Source organism: Sus scrofa, chromosome 13, assembly GCF_000003025.6.
Source record: "Sus scrofa isolate TJ Tabasco breed Duroc chromosome 13, Sscrofa11.1, whole genome shotgun sequence".
NCBI classification, from domain to species: domain Eukaryota; kingdom Metazoa; phylum Chordata; class Mammalia; order Artiodactyla; family Suidae; genus Sus; species Sus scrofa.
In genome coordinates, this window is record NC_010455.5 from 50,601,884 (window position 1) to 50,616,898 (window position 15,015).

The window sequence follows — 15,015 nt, forward strand, 5'->3', positions numbered from 1 at the left end:
TGGCAACGCCGGATCCTTAACCCACTGAGTGAGGCCAGGGATTGAACGTGCAACCTCATGGTTCCTAGTCGGATTCGTTTCCCCTGCACCATGACAGGAAATCCTGTTTGTTTTTTTTTTAATTACTATAGGCATAGAAAAAAATCTGCTGATATACAATAAATTCACAATTGTATCTGGTAATGTTAGGCTTATACGGCACGACTATGTTCTTATATATTTGCTTCATGTTTGAAATTAAAAATTTTAACACAAGTACATGATATTTTGTAGTAAAAAACATCAATTTGACATACTGAAAAATTTACCTCTGCCGCTTTTGGATTATTAATAAGCACATCAATAATGTGACTGAGAAATGTTTTTCAAAAAAGATGAGGGGAAAATCATGTAGCAGGCTAACTCTGCTTCCATTTCTTTTTTTGTTTGTTTCCTTTTAGAGCCTGTGGCATATGGAAGTTCCCAAGCCAGGGGTTGAATGGGAGCTGCAGCTGCAGGCCTATGCCAGAGCCATGTCAACACCAAATCCGAGCTGCATCTGCAGCCTATGCCACAACTTGTAGCAATGCTGGATCCTTAAACCACTGAGTTAGGCCAGGGATCAAACCTGCATCCTCATGGACACTATGTCAGGTTCTTAACCCTCTGAGCCACAATGGGAACTCCTCTGCTTCGATTTCCATACCTTCTCTTCCCATTTGGGAGCCAAGTTTTATTTGTTTTTTCAAGGTACACTTGCAATTCTGAGCATACCAGTTCTTGACTAGCAGAAGATTATTTCCATGAAAGGTACTTGCACAGAAATAATAACCTCCTCATATTTCACTTCCCCCTCCCCTCTCCCCATTGTAAGGGATAAAAAGATGTCAGATGAAATATATTCTTGAATTTAAAAGACCTATTTGCCAGTCTTCAAAACTAGAATGAATGACTTGTTACAAATAAACAACATTCATAAAACTGGGAAGCCTAAAAATTCATGTCACCCTCCATGAGGCAATTAACTACCGTATTTCATCAATTCTAAGATAAATAACTTTATTCTAAGGCACAGCAATATTTTATGTATCACCAAGAAAGAAAAAAAAAACAAAAACTTCCAACTCAAATAGAACATGCCAGGAATCAAAAGACGCATGCTGATTTTGGAGATATAAATGTGCAAAATGAAAAAAAAATGGGCATCTTGGAATCAATAAAATATGGTAATACTATAACTAAAATTTTAGTCTTTTCCAGCCTGATTACTTGAAGTAGAGCACTTTTAACTGCTTTATGTGAACCCTGAACATAAATGGAAGGATACATAAACATTTTCAGTAGCACACCTTTAATTTATTGACCTATGTAAAAAAAATAATAATAATAGGTCTTAAAAAGTCAGAACAGTAAAAGAATATGCAAAAGGTATTTCTGTTTCTAGAAGGCTATACAAATATGCAAAAAGAAATAAGTTATTTTTTGCATGTCTTTCGGTTTTCCAATTTTTTCCCCAAACTTCATTTTTAATAATACAAATGACTAAGGACCAGTTTAACAAATCATCTTTATGTATATATTACATGCTTTGGAATATATGTAGAAAATGTTCCCAAAAAGTTGTTCAGAAACTTCTCTATTCACAATATGAACAAGAAACCTGTATAAAAGAGATGGAAGGAGCACCTTTTATGGAATTCTGAAGCAGAGTAAAGGTGACAAAAAAGATGTATCTGGAATATGGAAATAGTTGCTTAAAACAAAAACAAAAACAAAACCAAAACACCCTATAATAAACCACAGCGAATTAGTTCTCCCAAGAAAAAGTATGAGGTAGTTTTAGCCTCATAATTAAATCTACTGCAGCTTGGAGGTTTTTTTGCTTTTGTTTTTTATAACTAATTTTGTTTTTGTCACTTGGTGACTTAGAACTACCTGTGGAATCCAGACAATATGCTTCATTTTCTAATGTCCACAATTTTAAGGCACGCAATTCATCTAAATGATGTGGTTTTCGTCTGTGTGTTTCTTTTTTCTTTATGCTGTGTTGGGTTCTTTCTGTATCACCCTAAAATACTTTTTCGAACTCTTGATTATAAAAACTCTCCATGTCAAGTTTACCACTTCAATGACAGCCGAGTTGGAGAGTTACCAGCCTGAATAATAATGCCATTGGCGTAGAAAGAAAGAAAGGAACTCAGTGATATTGTACCTCAGAAAATTCTCCAAGCAGAGTTTGTCAGTTATTCAATGGGCTGCTTCATTTTCCCCAATCTGCTACCAGAATGTTATATTACAGGATGCTACAGCAATAAGTCTTTCCAGAACCCATTTTATGGTGCTTATGAAAACCATCAGTCTTGATCATTGACTAGAAACATTTACACTCATCCAGAACTTCATGAAAATCCAGCTTTTCAAGTAATTTTCAAATACTGTCTAAACTGCTCATGTCCAGGTAGACACAGTATGCAATTCTTCTCCTGCTTACCAATTCAAACGTCAGTGACTATAAGGAGCTTCTGGTTTCCCTTCTGTCATCATTCTGAATTGTGCTCTGAAATCTCCCGTCCTTCTTTCCTTCCTTATGGAGTCCCTGAACGCACTTATCAGCGTTTTGAGGTCTGTCTTCCACAACTTTTATTCCCTTAAAAAGTGCCTGCTATCGATAAGGGCTGAGTCCTTCTTGGCCGGGGCTCACGTGCGGTCCGGCCTTGCTCTGTGAGGTTAGCGCCTGCACTTGGAAAGGCGGGTGGTCGTGCAGGGGTTTTGTGCGGCTTAGTGTGTGATTCACTTCCGGGGCCATGTGAGTCCTCTCTTCCGGCGTGGATGCCTCTAGGTTTCCAAAGCCAGCAGCCCTCTGGGAAGACGAACACGTTCTGCAAGGCACGCTAGTGTGAGGACGCAGTGCTGTGTGTGGTCCAGAGGCACAACTGCCGTTCAGACTAATGTTCCAGGCTTTGAGTCTTCGTGCCAAAAGAGCCTCTGCTCACTACTCTCCAGGCTGTCCTCCAGCCGGCTTCCATCTGTACCGTCCAGTTGACTGGTCTCTGTGTACTGTCTATTAAAGGAAACCAGAAATGTTACGGTTTGGGGTCATGTTTTGTTCTCAGAGTACAAAGATGACTACACTCAAAGAGGTTAGTAGAAAGCACTGTTAAGAACATTCTCCAAAACTCGGGAATAAGGCAGGGGATGGTTGTGTGGTTTTACGACGTCACACTGGAACACTGTCAAACAGCCCCATGTGAAGAGTACTGACTTCTCCTGAGTAAGTAGACGTTTGTCTAACTTAGGTTTACTGTGGATGAGGACTCAGATTGTTGTCAAGTTATATGTTAATATGGAGGCTTTGTCTGGAAGAAATACAAATAACTTCTGCCTAATAAAAAGATTATGGTCATAGTTTTATTGCCCGGTTGGACCTTAGCTGGTTTTGTATCGAATTGAGTAATCTCATCTTAAGACTCTCCCTTTCAGTGTATGGAATCCAGTCTCTCTTTTTCTCTGTTTTTCATTAACATATAGTTGATTTATAACGTTGTGCCAAATTCTGCTGTACAGAAAAGTGACTCAGATATAAATATATATACATTCTTTTTAAATATTATTTTACATCAGGGTCTATCCCAAATCCAGTCTCTTGAATTCTCTGGGCACCAGCGTTACCATTTTGTTAGTATTCTCATTAATGAGTTAAATGAATCTTTGACACGTGTTCATTTTCTGTTTGTGTGAGAGTCATATTTTGGACTTTTGAAGTATTTTTCATAGCTATCCTTTAAATATTCTTCAAGTTAAGGGAAATACACTAGATGTTTTCCTCAGAAACAAAGGAATATATTTGGAGTCAGGCAAGGGTATCTTGGGACATATTTCACATCCCTAGGCTGTATGGGTCAAGTGTAAACCGGAAACAGCATCACACAAAAATCTCAGGTCCATTCAGAAAGCATCATACTGTACAGACTAATCCAATATGCAAAACCTCATTCCTGTAACAGTAGGTTAGAATACGTTAAGATAGTTAGTAGGTTCTTTTTATTTTAAATTCCAATGTCTTTTAGTAAAGGTGAATATAAAGTCCTGGAAAGAAAGCTTGGGAAATTAAACACTATGCAAAGCCAGGTATTTAGTGTTTTTTTCCTAGTATAAAAACAAAGGCAGCTTTCCAACACTTCACACATCAGTCGGAGCAAGCAAAATACCTGCTATGGAAGAAGCAACACACGGGACTGTACTTACTACAGCTGGCTACACTTAAAAGAGAATTTAAAACTGATCTCATTTCTGGAGATACAACCATTCTCCCGGACAGAAGACTTTGGCTTTGCCTAGTAATAGGTAGAGTTAGATAAGGAAAAGGATTGGAAATGGAAAATAGGAAGTGAAAGAAAAAAATGTTATGTGAAAATACAGTTTGCAGCAGCAGAGCCCAGAATCTGACCATTATTACATACTAGGTAGCATAAGAGACTTCACTATTTCTAATTTTGGAAAGTTTATGCTGCTGACTGTTACACTACATCATACTAGGAAAAAATTTTTTTCTTGGTATAAATTTGTAGCTTTCTATATAATATTAAGACCTGGAAACTCTGGGGAAAGAATCTTAAAATAATATGCATTTCATTAAAAAAAAACATGGATCTATGGCTAAGTATTTCAAATCTTTAAGGATAGATCTAAAGTTTTTATCTTTATATTAAAACCCAATTTTTCTCTTATTTTAAAATTTTCATTTTCATAAAAAATAACATGTAGTTTTAGAGAAAATTTCTAAAGCTTTACGGATGATTGCTTGTTACTAGGTCAAGTTAAATTGATCAGACTGTATCATAATAATAAAAAAAAAGTCTTGGAGTTCCTGCTGTGGCACAACAGCATGGGTGGTGTCTTGGGAGCCCTGGGGGGCAGGTTCAATCCCTGACCCAGCACAGTGGGTTAAGGATCCCACATTGCCACAACCATGGCTTAGGTTGCAACTGCAGCTCAGATCTGATCTCTAGCCCTGGAGCTCCATATGCCATGGGGTGGCCAAAAAAAAAAAAAAAAGAAAGGAAAAAAAAAATCCTAAATAGATAATTGGGTAGAAATAAACATTCTCACAATTCCCAGAGCTAGGAAGATAAACTGGCAAATATTTCTAGTAAGCAGGAGTTTCAAAAATATGCTTTTCAATTTAATCCATTAATTCTACATATTCAAATATATCCTAGGGAAATAATATAGAATTCAGACAAATATTTTGCACAAAGATGTTAAAAACAGCATTACTCACAATAAAAAAAGAAAGAAAAATTTAAAACCATTTAAAATCAAACTATAGGGAACTGTTTAATAAAGTATGGCATATTTATTGAGTGGAATATCACACTGATCATATAAAATAAGGTTTAAAATTTTGTAAAAAAAAAAAGGGAGGGGACATGTTGATGCTAGGATATTAAGCAAAAAACTGGGATGTGCAATTCCATGTACAATGAAAGATGTAGAGTTGTATATACAATATCATTACGATCATGTTAAAAATGGATAGAGAAAAATGGGAAAAATGTGCCAAAATGTTACTAGCTACTATCTCTACATGGTGGATTTATGGGTAAATTATTTCCTGCTTATTTATTCCTTTATTATTTTCCTAATTTTCTAAAATGAGCTCATGTTATGTGCACACCCACACACACACAATAGGGATCTTTAAATAGTTTCTAATTTCCTGTACATCGTGCCCCTTCTGACACTGGACTCTGCTGTCTTGGGCTGGCTGAAATAGATGGGCAGACTTTGTAAACTAGATTTTTCTCTAAAAATGTTTAACACTTCCTGAGTCTGAGGAGACTGGTGTTAAGGATATCAGAACTGTCTTGGGCACTGCATGGTTTGTTTTATATCATTTCTAATTTAGGCAACGAAAAGGACAGTAAAAGTATACCAACAGGAAAACTATTTGCAAATGTATTATGCAAAATGATTAGAACTGAAGTGAAAAAGTCCAGCTCAAATTTGGGGCCAGAGTCATTTTATTTGCTGCTCCTAACTCATTTCCAAGCATTATTTACAGAAGCCCAAGCTATTGGACATCCTCTGGTGTATATTTTCATTAAAATTCTATTTTGAGCACACCCTTTGTTGAGTTGAGACAATTGGCCTAATATTTCAAGCCAAGAAAAACTTGTGCTGAATATGGAAAAGAAAAACAAAACTCTGGGGGCCGAATATCTTCCATTTGCTTATAATACTTAAGTGTCTTCATAAGAAACCAACCACTCAAAATCATTAGTAAAGGCACCTTTAAAAGTTTCAGTCTGTGTTAAGTCTCCTATGCCTGAGGCAATCTGACTTAAAGAAAGCAAAATTCAATTTTCATGAAAAGAAGAAAACAAATAAAAAACAACAGAAAATGCTCTACTTCTTGGCACCAGGGAGTGTGGATTATATTCTGTGAGAAATTAATAAAGAAAAATGACCTCTTCAAACTTAATTCTTCCATTGTTTGCAAAGAACTGAAAAGCACATAATCGAGAGTTGGTAATCTTTTTAAAAACCACATTTTAACAAGTTGGTCTTGTCTGTTTCCTCTAAATGTTTACAAAGAACTGCTATTACAAATGCACAGGACAGCTGGCTATGTCTGTTGCTTCTTAATGAACACAGTGGTCAGATAAAAAAAGGCAGCAAATGTTTGAAATCAAGCTCAACAACTGTCTATGAGGCATCTTGGTATGAACAGCCTTTTCCGATGTAGCTGTTTTTCCCGCAAGGCCAGAAGAATCTTAATGAAAATACCAATAATATAGCTTCAAGTAGAACAATTTATAAGAACCCTTCAAACACAGAATGTAATGTACAGAACTCTAAGAACAGGGTAAAATTGGAGTTCCCATCGTGGCACAGTGGTTAACGAATCTGACTAGGAACCATGAGGTTGCAGGTTCGATCCCTGGCCTTGCTCAGTGGGTTAAGGACCCTGCATTGCGTGAGCTGTGGTGTAGGTTGCAGATGCAGCTCAGATCCTGCATTGTTGTGGCTGTGGTGTAGGCTGGTGGCTACAGCTCCGATTAGACTTCTAGCCTGGGAACCTCCACATGCCTTGGGAAGCGGCCCTAGAAAAGGCAAAAAGACAAAAAAACAAAAACAGGGTAAAATTTAAATGAGCTAGATTAAGCATCAATAAGCTATTTCTTTTCTTTCTTTCTTTTTTGTTTGGCTGTGGCCATGGCATGTGAAGGTTCCCAGGCCAGGGATCAAACCCGCGCCATAGCAGCTACTGGAGCAACAGCAGTGACAATGCTGGATCCTTAAGCTGCTGGGCCACCGGCAAATTCCTTAATAAGCTTTTTCTTAAAGGGCCAGATATTTTTGGCTTCAGCCATATGATCTCTCTTGCAACCACTCTGCTCTGCCTCCATAGCACAAAAACAGCCATGGATAACATGTAAATGAATGAGCATGGGTGTTTTCCAATAAAACCTTATTTATAAACATAGGTGGCAGCTGGTTTTGGCCCTCAGACAAAGGTTGGCCTTTGACAAACCTTGAGCTAGATCACTTAGTGTTCATAAAATCAACTTAGATTCCTGAATTCTGACCAGGAACAGAGTAATAGCATTTTTGAGCATTGCTTTCTCACCTGCCTGGAGAGGACAAAGGATTATAGATGTTGCCATAGCAGCTGGTGTACGAAGGATGTGCTGGGGTCTCATATTCAGATAGCCCTACGGTTATCTGGGTCCTCCAGTTTCCAGAAGCATTTGTAGAAGACACTAAAAATGAAAAGATAAAATTAGTGGGACCATTCAAAGTGAACTATTTAGGCCATTTAGATGTACAATATAATCAGCTGTGTGCAGAGTTGTGCTTAAGAGCCAATGTTTAGAACCAATAGAGCTCCTATTCTAATGTGGTCACTTACTGGCCATGTGACCTTGGGCAAATAACTTAACCTCTTTAAGCCTCAGTTTTATCATCTGTAATGTGGAGCTAAGAGTATAAATATATTTTGTGTAGGGATAATATCAGGATTAAACAAATTAACTTGTGAAAATATTTAGCACTGTGCCTGGAAATAAATGATAACTATGATTACTGTAGATATGAATAAAGTTAATTGAAAGACATGCTATTAAAAAAAAAAAAACCCAAGGAGTTCCCTTCGTGGCTCAACAGTTAACAAACCCGACTAGTATCCATGAGGATGCAGGTTTGATTCCTGGCCTTGCTCAGTGGGTTAAGGATCCAGCACTGCCATTAGCTGTGGGGTAGGTCGAAGACTTGGCTCAGATCTGGCATTGCTATGGCTGTGGTGTAGGCCTGAAGCTGTAGCTCTGATTTGACCCCCTAGCCTAGGAACCACCATGTGCCACAAGTGCGGCCCTAAAAAGCAAAAAACCCGAAAAAACCCCAAACCCAGAAGACAAGCCAGAAAAGAAGTCTCATATATGGAAAGAATCTTCCCAGTCAGGCTATGGTGGCTGGATAGCTTCACAGGCTTCCATCATAAAGATAAGGTGACAAGTTTGAGTTTCCTGGAGCCCTTTGGAGGAAAAGCATTCTATACGTCGATTTGTTGAGACCTGTCCATTCCTCAGCCAAAGGCAATATTGGCCACTAGCAGGATCAAGTCATTTTTTGGGGGAAAAAAAAAAAAAAAGTGTGCGTGGGGGGAGTGGGAGTGGGGGAGGGTAACTAGGACAGGAAAGATTTCAGGAAGAAGAGACTTAGCTCTTCTGAGGGCACTAATCCGAACAAGGCAAAGGCATAATTTGGGAGCAAAACCCAGTGAATGCCTCATCGCTGGGCGTTTGCTGTCCTCTCTCTTAAACCGTCCATGAGTTCCCTGGTAGCCTAGTAGTTAAGGATCCAGTATTATCACTGCTGTGGCTCAGGTTGCTGCTGTGGCACTAGTTCAACCCCTGGCCAGGGAACTTCCACATGCCACAGGCATGGCCAAAGTAAGTAAATAAATATAACCAGTTCTGCTCTGTGCCTAGGATGCATGATGTCATGCCGGTCACCTAGGACTCAAAATACCACCATTGCTCCTGGGTCCTTCCTGATCTCCTCTATTTCCTGTTCCTGGCAGTCAACCTTCTCTCTTCTCACCCCCACAAAGCATGTGGAACCAGCATGCAACAAACACATTTCAAAACTCATCTGTGGTCCTGGATGCCCACAAAGGTTTGACTTAACGATGTAAGATCCTCACTTTGAGCTTCTAAGAAGGTTTCATATCTCTAAGTCAGGGGTTGTGAGGCGTGGTGGTTAGGATGTCACACTGTAATAGAATTCCTACTTCACCACTTACCGGCTTTGGAGATTGGGCAGGGTCATTTAAACCCTGTAAGGCAGAAGTGTCTCAGCTGCAAGATTAGGATAATAATAATAAACATGACAACAGCACTCCCTACATAGAATTGTCGCATACACTAAATGGGAGAGCGCAAATAAAGGGCTGAGCAAACTGGGTGGCACAGGGTAAGCTGCCAATAAAAGTGGCTGCTACTACTCCTAAAACTGAGTCACCAGGAGAGCCTTTAGGTGGCTGGAAGGGATTGCAAAACCCCTGACTAATTCAGCAAATAACTGGAAACTTATCTCTCCATGAGAATGGTGCATGCCTGTTGTAATACATCAACTATAAAATGTAGTAGGAAAGAGGAAAATCCCAAAAAGGAATTCTAGAAGCACTGATTCCATCCCTGTGATGCCTTTTGGCCTGTGGGGTCAATCCTGCTGGAATCAGCCAGGCTCACGCTGTCACACTGGGTCCAGGAAGCATTATCTCCATTCTCACCTTTGCCCCAGTGCTGAGACAATGGCCGGGAATGTTGAAGTTTCAGAGTTACAGCTGCTTCTTGTTTAAAGAGGCATTACCCCAGCCCTGTGCCCTGCTGACTATACACAGGTATCTCAGTCCTCCTTCTTTGGTTTCGGAAAGTTTCTCATGCAGCGCCCTGAACTTTGAAGGGGAAGAAAGGCAATCTCTGGATCACAGCCACAAATATGAAATAATTACAGGAGCCTTTTCATATGTTACATGTGGTAATAAATGGGGAAACCCTAGCAGAAGTCCAAAGTCCTGCACAAAGAGGAGAGAACTGGAACCCAAACAGAAATCTCCATGGAAACACCTCTTGTCAACAAACTTAGGAAACTTTTAAAGGTACAGTTTTCACAGATGATCACAAAATGATTCAGGAATCCCTGTGCTATGTCTCACTAAGGCGTCATACTTGCAAGAGGGGGCAAGACTCATGACCTTGGTCTTTTTTGTGCAGTTCGAGAATTCATTTCTTTAAGCTTTAGTGCTGCTTCATTTTCATACATCCCTCTGGCTGCTAACTAGACCGTGAACTTATCCAGGCCAGAAACTGGCTCCTCAGCATCTTGGATGTGCCCGCTTGTTAGCTGAATAAGTGAAACCAGAGGAAGATTTTTCTCTTAAGCCCTCATATCCCTACTTAAGGTAACTGGCACAGCTCGGGGTATGCAATAGACTTAGGGACCAAAGTCAATGCATGAAGAGAATCTCTCTAATCAAAATTACCTTTGAAAGTCCCTTAAATTAACCAGAAAGTGGAGGATATATGATTACTGGATTGAGTCAAGGCCTGAGGAGTATTTAGAACAGTGCCAAGAACAGTGCTTAGTAAATGCCAGCTCCAGTCAGACTTACTAGAAGACTTACACAGATTCCTAAGCACTCGGAATGAATGGCATTTATGTATGTATGTACGTCTTTTTAGGGCCACACGGGTGGCATATGGAAGGTCCCAGGCTAGTAGTCAAATTGGAGCTACAGTTGCTGGCCTATACCACAGCCAAAGCAACGTGGGATCCAAGCTGCATCTTTGACCTACGCCACAGCTCATGGCAATAACAGAACCGTAACCCACTGAACAAGGCCAGGGATCAAACCCACATCCTCATGGATACTAGTTGGGTTCATTACTGCTGAGCCACAACCGGAATTCCAGGAATAAACTGCTTTTAGATGATCCAATTCCTCGTGGTGAACAGGGAAGGATGTATAATCCTAAAGGCTTTCTTCTTACATAAGTGTTTATCCTATTCTTTTAATATATCAAAACTCAATGCCCTGAAAACTATTTTTATTTATTTATTTATTTGCTTTTTAGGACCCGCACCCATGGCATGTGGACATTCTCGGGCTAGGGGTCAAATGAGAGCCACAGCTGACGGCCTACGCCACAGCCACAGCAACGGGGGATCCAAGCCGTGTCTGCAACCTACACTACAACTCACAGCAACACCAGATCCTTGTGGATACTAGTTGGGCTCATTAACCAATGAGCCACAATGGGAACTTCCAATTTTTATTGAAGTATAGTTCATTTATGATGTTATGTTAGTTTGAGGTGTATGGCACAGGAATTCAGTTTTATATATATATATATATATAAAATTTTTATTAGTTTTATATAAACTATTATAAACACATATTCTTTTTCAAGTTATTTTCCCTTATGGCATATTACAAAATACTGATATATATATATAAAATATAATTTTCCTGTGCTATACAGCAGGTCCTTGTTGATTATCTATCTTATATATAGTAGTGGGTACATATTAATTGCAAAGCCTGAACACTTTAAAGAGATGTGGCCATCAACACAAGACCTAGAAAAGATAAAATACAGGAAAGCCTCTAACACAGGGCAGCACAGAGAGTAGGTGCTCAGTAAATGTTTGTTGGATTTTAACCTGTGGCTCCACCCAATAGCTACACCCTTATGATCTTGGGTCCTGGTCTCATGGTCCTTGAGGGGAGTGGTTTGGGGTAGCTGGGGACACAATGTTAATGAAATCTGAGTACAAAGGCCTCTGTGCTATTTTTTTTCCCTTCCTTTTTGGGCCACACCCAAGGCATGTGGGACTTCCCAGGCCAGGGATGGAACCCCTGCCACAGCAGTGACCCAAGCCACAGCAGTCACTACAACACCTGATCTTAAACTCTTAGGTCACCAGGGAACTCAGCCTCCAGGGTATTCTTACCTGAAGAATAGGAAGATGCTCGGCTGCTTGGAGAACAGGGTACCTGTAGGCCGGCAAAGCCCAGGCTTCTCTGCGAGCCCCGGTCAGAGTCAAAGCTAGTCTGTGTGCTGTGGCTCTGCTCCTTCTGCCCAGAGGCCCGCTGGTACCAGCCACGCAGGTGCTCTGCAACTAAGGCCTTGTGGATGTTTTTGGTGATGTGCTCTGACTTTGCAGCAGCCTTTCTTGGCAGCCGGAGAGTGGCGTATGGGTTGTGGGGTACCCGGTCGACCTCATCTTCATGAAAGGACCTGCTGTAGTCCCTGGGGCGGTCGTACCCATAGTGGGCTGACGACCGGTAGGAAGGGTTGACACTGTACTGTCCCTCCATGTCGTTCTCATAGACATAGCCACCACTGTAATAGAGATCACACTCTGCGTACGGCGTGTACCCGGCAATGTAGTAACTGGAAGATGTCTGCTCTTGACTCTTGGAGTAGACACCATTCCTCAAACTATCCTTTTGTGCTAGGTTGGGCATGCTTCCTGAATTTGAAGTCGAAACGTTCTGTTTTTTGGACCTTCTCCGGCCCCTGGAGCGAGTGTCCAGAGTCTGGGTAGTGTAATAGGGCCCGGCCACTGGTGTCACACAGTAATACTCCGTGCTTGACTGGCTGGTGTAGGAAGACCCGTCATCCAGGATTTCTGTGCTGCTGCTTCTTTGGGATTTGGAAAGGGAGAAAAATGGCTTATCGTGGTCCATCTCAGAGAGCAGGTGAGACTGGGACTCCAGGCTCCCACTCCGCTGGCGGCAGTGCTGAGATGACGATTCGGGTCTGCAGGAGAAGAAAGGCAAACTTGTAAAAGAAAAAAGGAGAGGAGTTCCTGTCATGGCTCAGAGGTAATGAACCTGACTAGTATTCACGAGGATGGGGCTTCGATCTCTGGGCTCTCTCAGTGGGTTAAGGATCTGGCATTGCCGTGAGCTGTGGTGTAGGTGACAGGTGGCAGGTGGCTTGGATCCCATGTTGCTGTGGCTGTGGTGTAGGCTGGCAGCTATAGCTCCAATTGGACCCCTAGCCTGGGAAGGGAACCTCCATATGCTGCAGATGTGGCCCTAAAAATACAAAAAAAAAAAAAAAAAAAAAGGAGAGGACCAAGATAAGGAAAAAAGGGACATCACTTCAAATATTTAACAGCTCTTGAACGGCAATAGGATTTTTAAGGTTTCCAAAGCAACCACACAACAGAATCCACTGGGTTTACAAAGTCAAAATGAGAAGAGAAACACGTTCTGTCAATTAGGTAACCTGTATCCTTTCTTGAAAACAGGGAAGATAAACTGATGATGTACAACTTGCATCAAAGCCTAAGAAAAACTCCACGCATCTTCGGAGGGTCTTTTATCCCAACAGGAGAGCAGTAGCTAGACCACAGTGAAGGCAGCCTTTGTGGGGGAGAAGAGGCTGATCTGACATTGGAAACCTGGGTTGAGTCACAGCTCCATCATTTCCCAGCTATATGAATGTGGGTAAACTATTTAATTAATCTTCCTTCCTCCTCTGTAAAATGAGGACCAAAACAGTATCTAACATCTTCAATTAGGCTTGTTGTGGGGACTAAATAATATAGTGCATATGGATGGCTGTGCTCTTTTCTACGCACAGCCATCAGTAAACACGTCAAAGGGTTACCACTGTCATTATCCACATCCTTAACACTGAATGCCAAATGGTACTGTCTGGTTAGAAAAATCCAGTATCTACGCAAAGCCCATTTTCAAGTACATTTTTTTTTTGACTGACATATTTGTTCTGTTTGTTTGTTTTTCTTCTTTTTATGGCTGCACCTATGGCATATGGAAGTTCCTGGGCTAGGAGTTGAATTAGAGCTGCAGCTGCAGGCCTACACCACAGCCACAGCAACACCAGATTCAAGCCACATGTGTGACCTATGCTGCAGCTTGCGGCAATGCCAGATCCTTAACCCACTGAGCGAGGCCAGGGATCAAACCTGCAGCCTCAGGGACTCTATATCAAGTTCTTAGCCCACTGAGCCACAACAGGAACTCCTTGACTGATGTATTTGAATTCTTAAGTGCAGAGGAAACATAGAGTCATAGAATAAGGGACTATGAAAACTCTCCTAACATGATTCAAACACAGCCAGGTAAAGCACAACCTTAAACCTTAAAGTAAAAATCAACAGAGACAAAGCAACCGGACTGAAGTTGAAGTGCTCTTACTCCAAGTGGCTGCTGCTGTAGGCATTTCGGGTCAGAACAGGTGTGGTGGGCATGCTTCGCCCTCCCTGGGGCCGCCTCTCCAGAGTTTTGTATGGACTGCTATGTGTTGACAGCATTTCTCTGTGATGGTAAAAAAGAAGAATTCAGGAAATGACGAACCTCCCAACATCTCTGGAAAACTTGTCCTAAGCTGATCAGAAACTACCTGGAAGCTGAAGGAATGGGAGCATAGAAAGAAAATTGAGAGGAGTTCCTGTCGTGGCTCAGCGGCTAATGAACCCAACTAGCATCCGTGAGGATGCAGGTTTGATCCCTGGCCTCACTCAGTGGGTGAAGGATCCAACATTGCCGTGAGCTGTGGTGTAGGTCACAGACACAGCTCGGATCCCATGTTGCTGCGGCTGTGGCGTAGGCCAACAGATGGCTCTAACTGAACCCCTAGCCTGGGAACCTCCTTAAGCCGAGGGTGCGCCCCTAAAAAGACAAAGAAAAGAGAAGAAAATTGAGAAAAAACTGTCTTTGTGTTTTAGTTATCCTGGTGCATCCCAGATGAGTTTTAGGGGAAGCACAGTGATCTGACTCGGAATCATAAATATGAAGGGAAAAAAATTAAAAAGACTTTTAAGAAAGACTGTACTGAATAAAACATTGAAAATAACTAAAGTAGGGCAGCATTTTTTTTTTTTTTTTGCCACACTCATGGCATGTAGAAGTTCCCAGGCCAGGGATCAACTCACACCATAGCAGTGACAATGCTGGATCCACCACGGAAGTTCCAGCAAATCTTTTTTATA

At 41.1% G+C, this 15,015-nt stretch overlaps 1 protein-coding gene across 10 annotated transcripts in view; it reads right to left on the reverse strand.

Annotated features, from left to right (window-relative positions):
* FRMD4B (FERM domain containing 4B) overlaps positions 1,027-15,015 on the reverse strand; it is a 377,327-nt gene continuing 363,338 nt past the window's right edge. For 3 of the 10 annotated variants that reach the window (XM_021069208.1, XM_003132316.4, XM_021069207.1), the window contains 4 exons: positions 14,222-14,341; positions 12,001-12,812; positions 7,613-7,745; positions 1,314-3,040 (listed from right to left, as the gene is read on the reverse strand). In XM_021069208.1, coding sequence (XP_020924867.1) covers positions 2,920-3,040; positions 7,613-7,745; positions 12,001-12,812; positions 14,222-14,341 — 1,186 coding nt within the window. In that variant the 3' untranslated portion in view covers positions 1,314-2,919. Of the gene's footprint in view, positions 3,041-4,224; positions 4,314-7,612; positions 7,746-12,000; positions 12,813-14,221; positions 14,342-15,015 lie in introns of all 10 variants that reach the window. The other 7 variants (XM_013981881.2, XM_021069205.1, XM_013981882.2 and 4 more) reach the window with 5 other exon arrangements.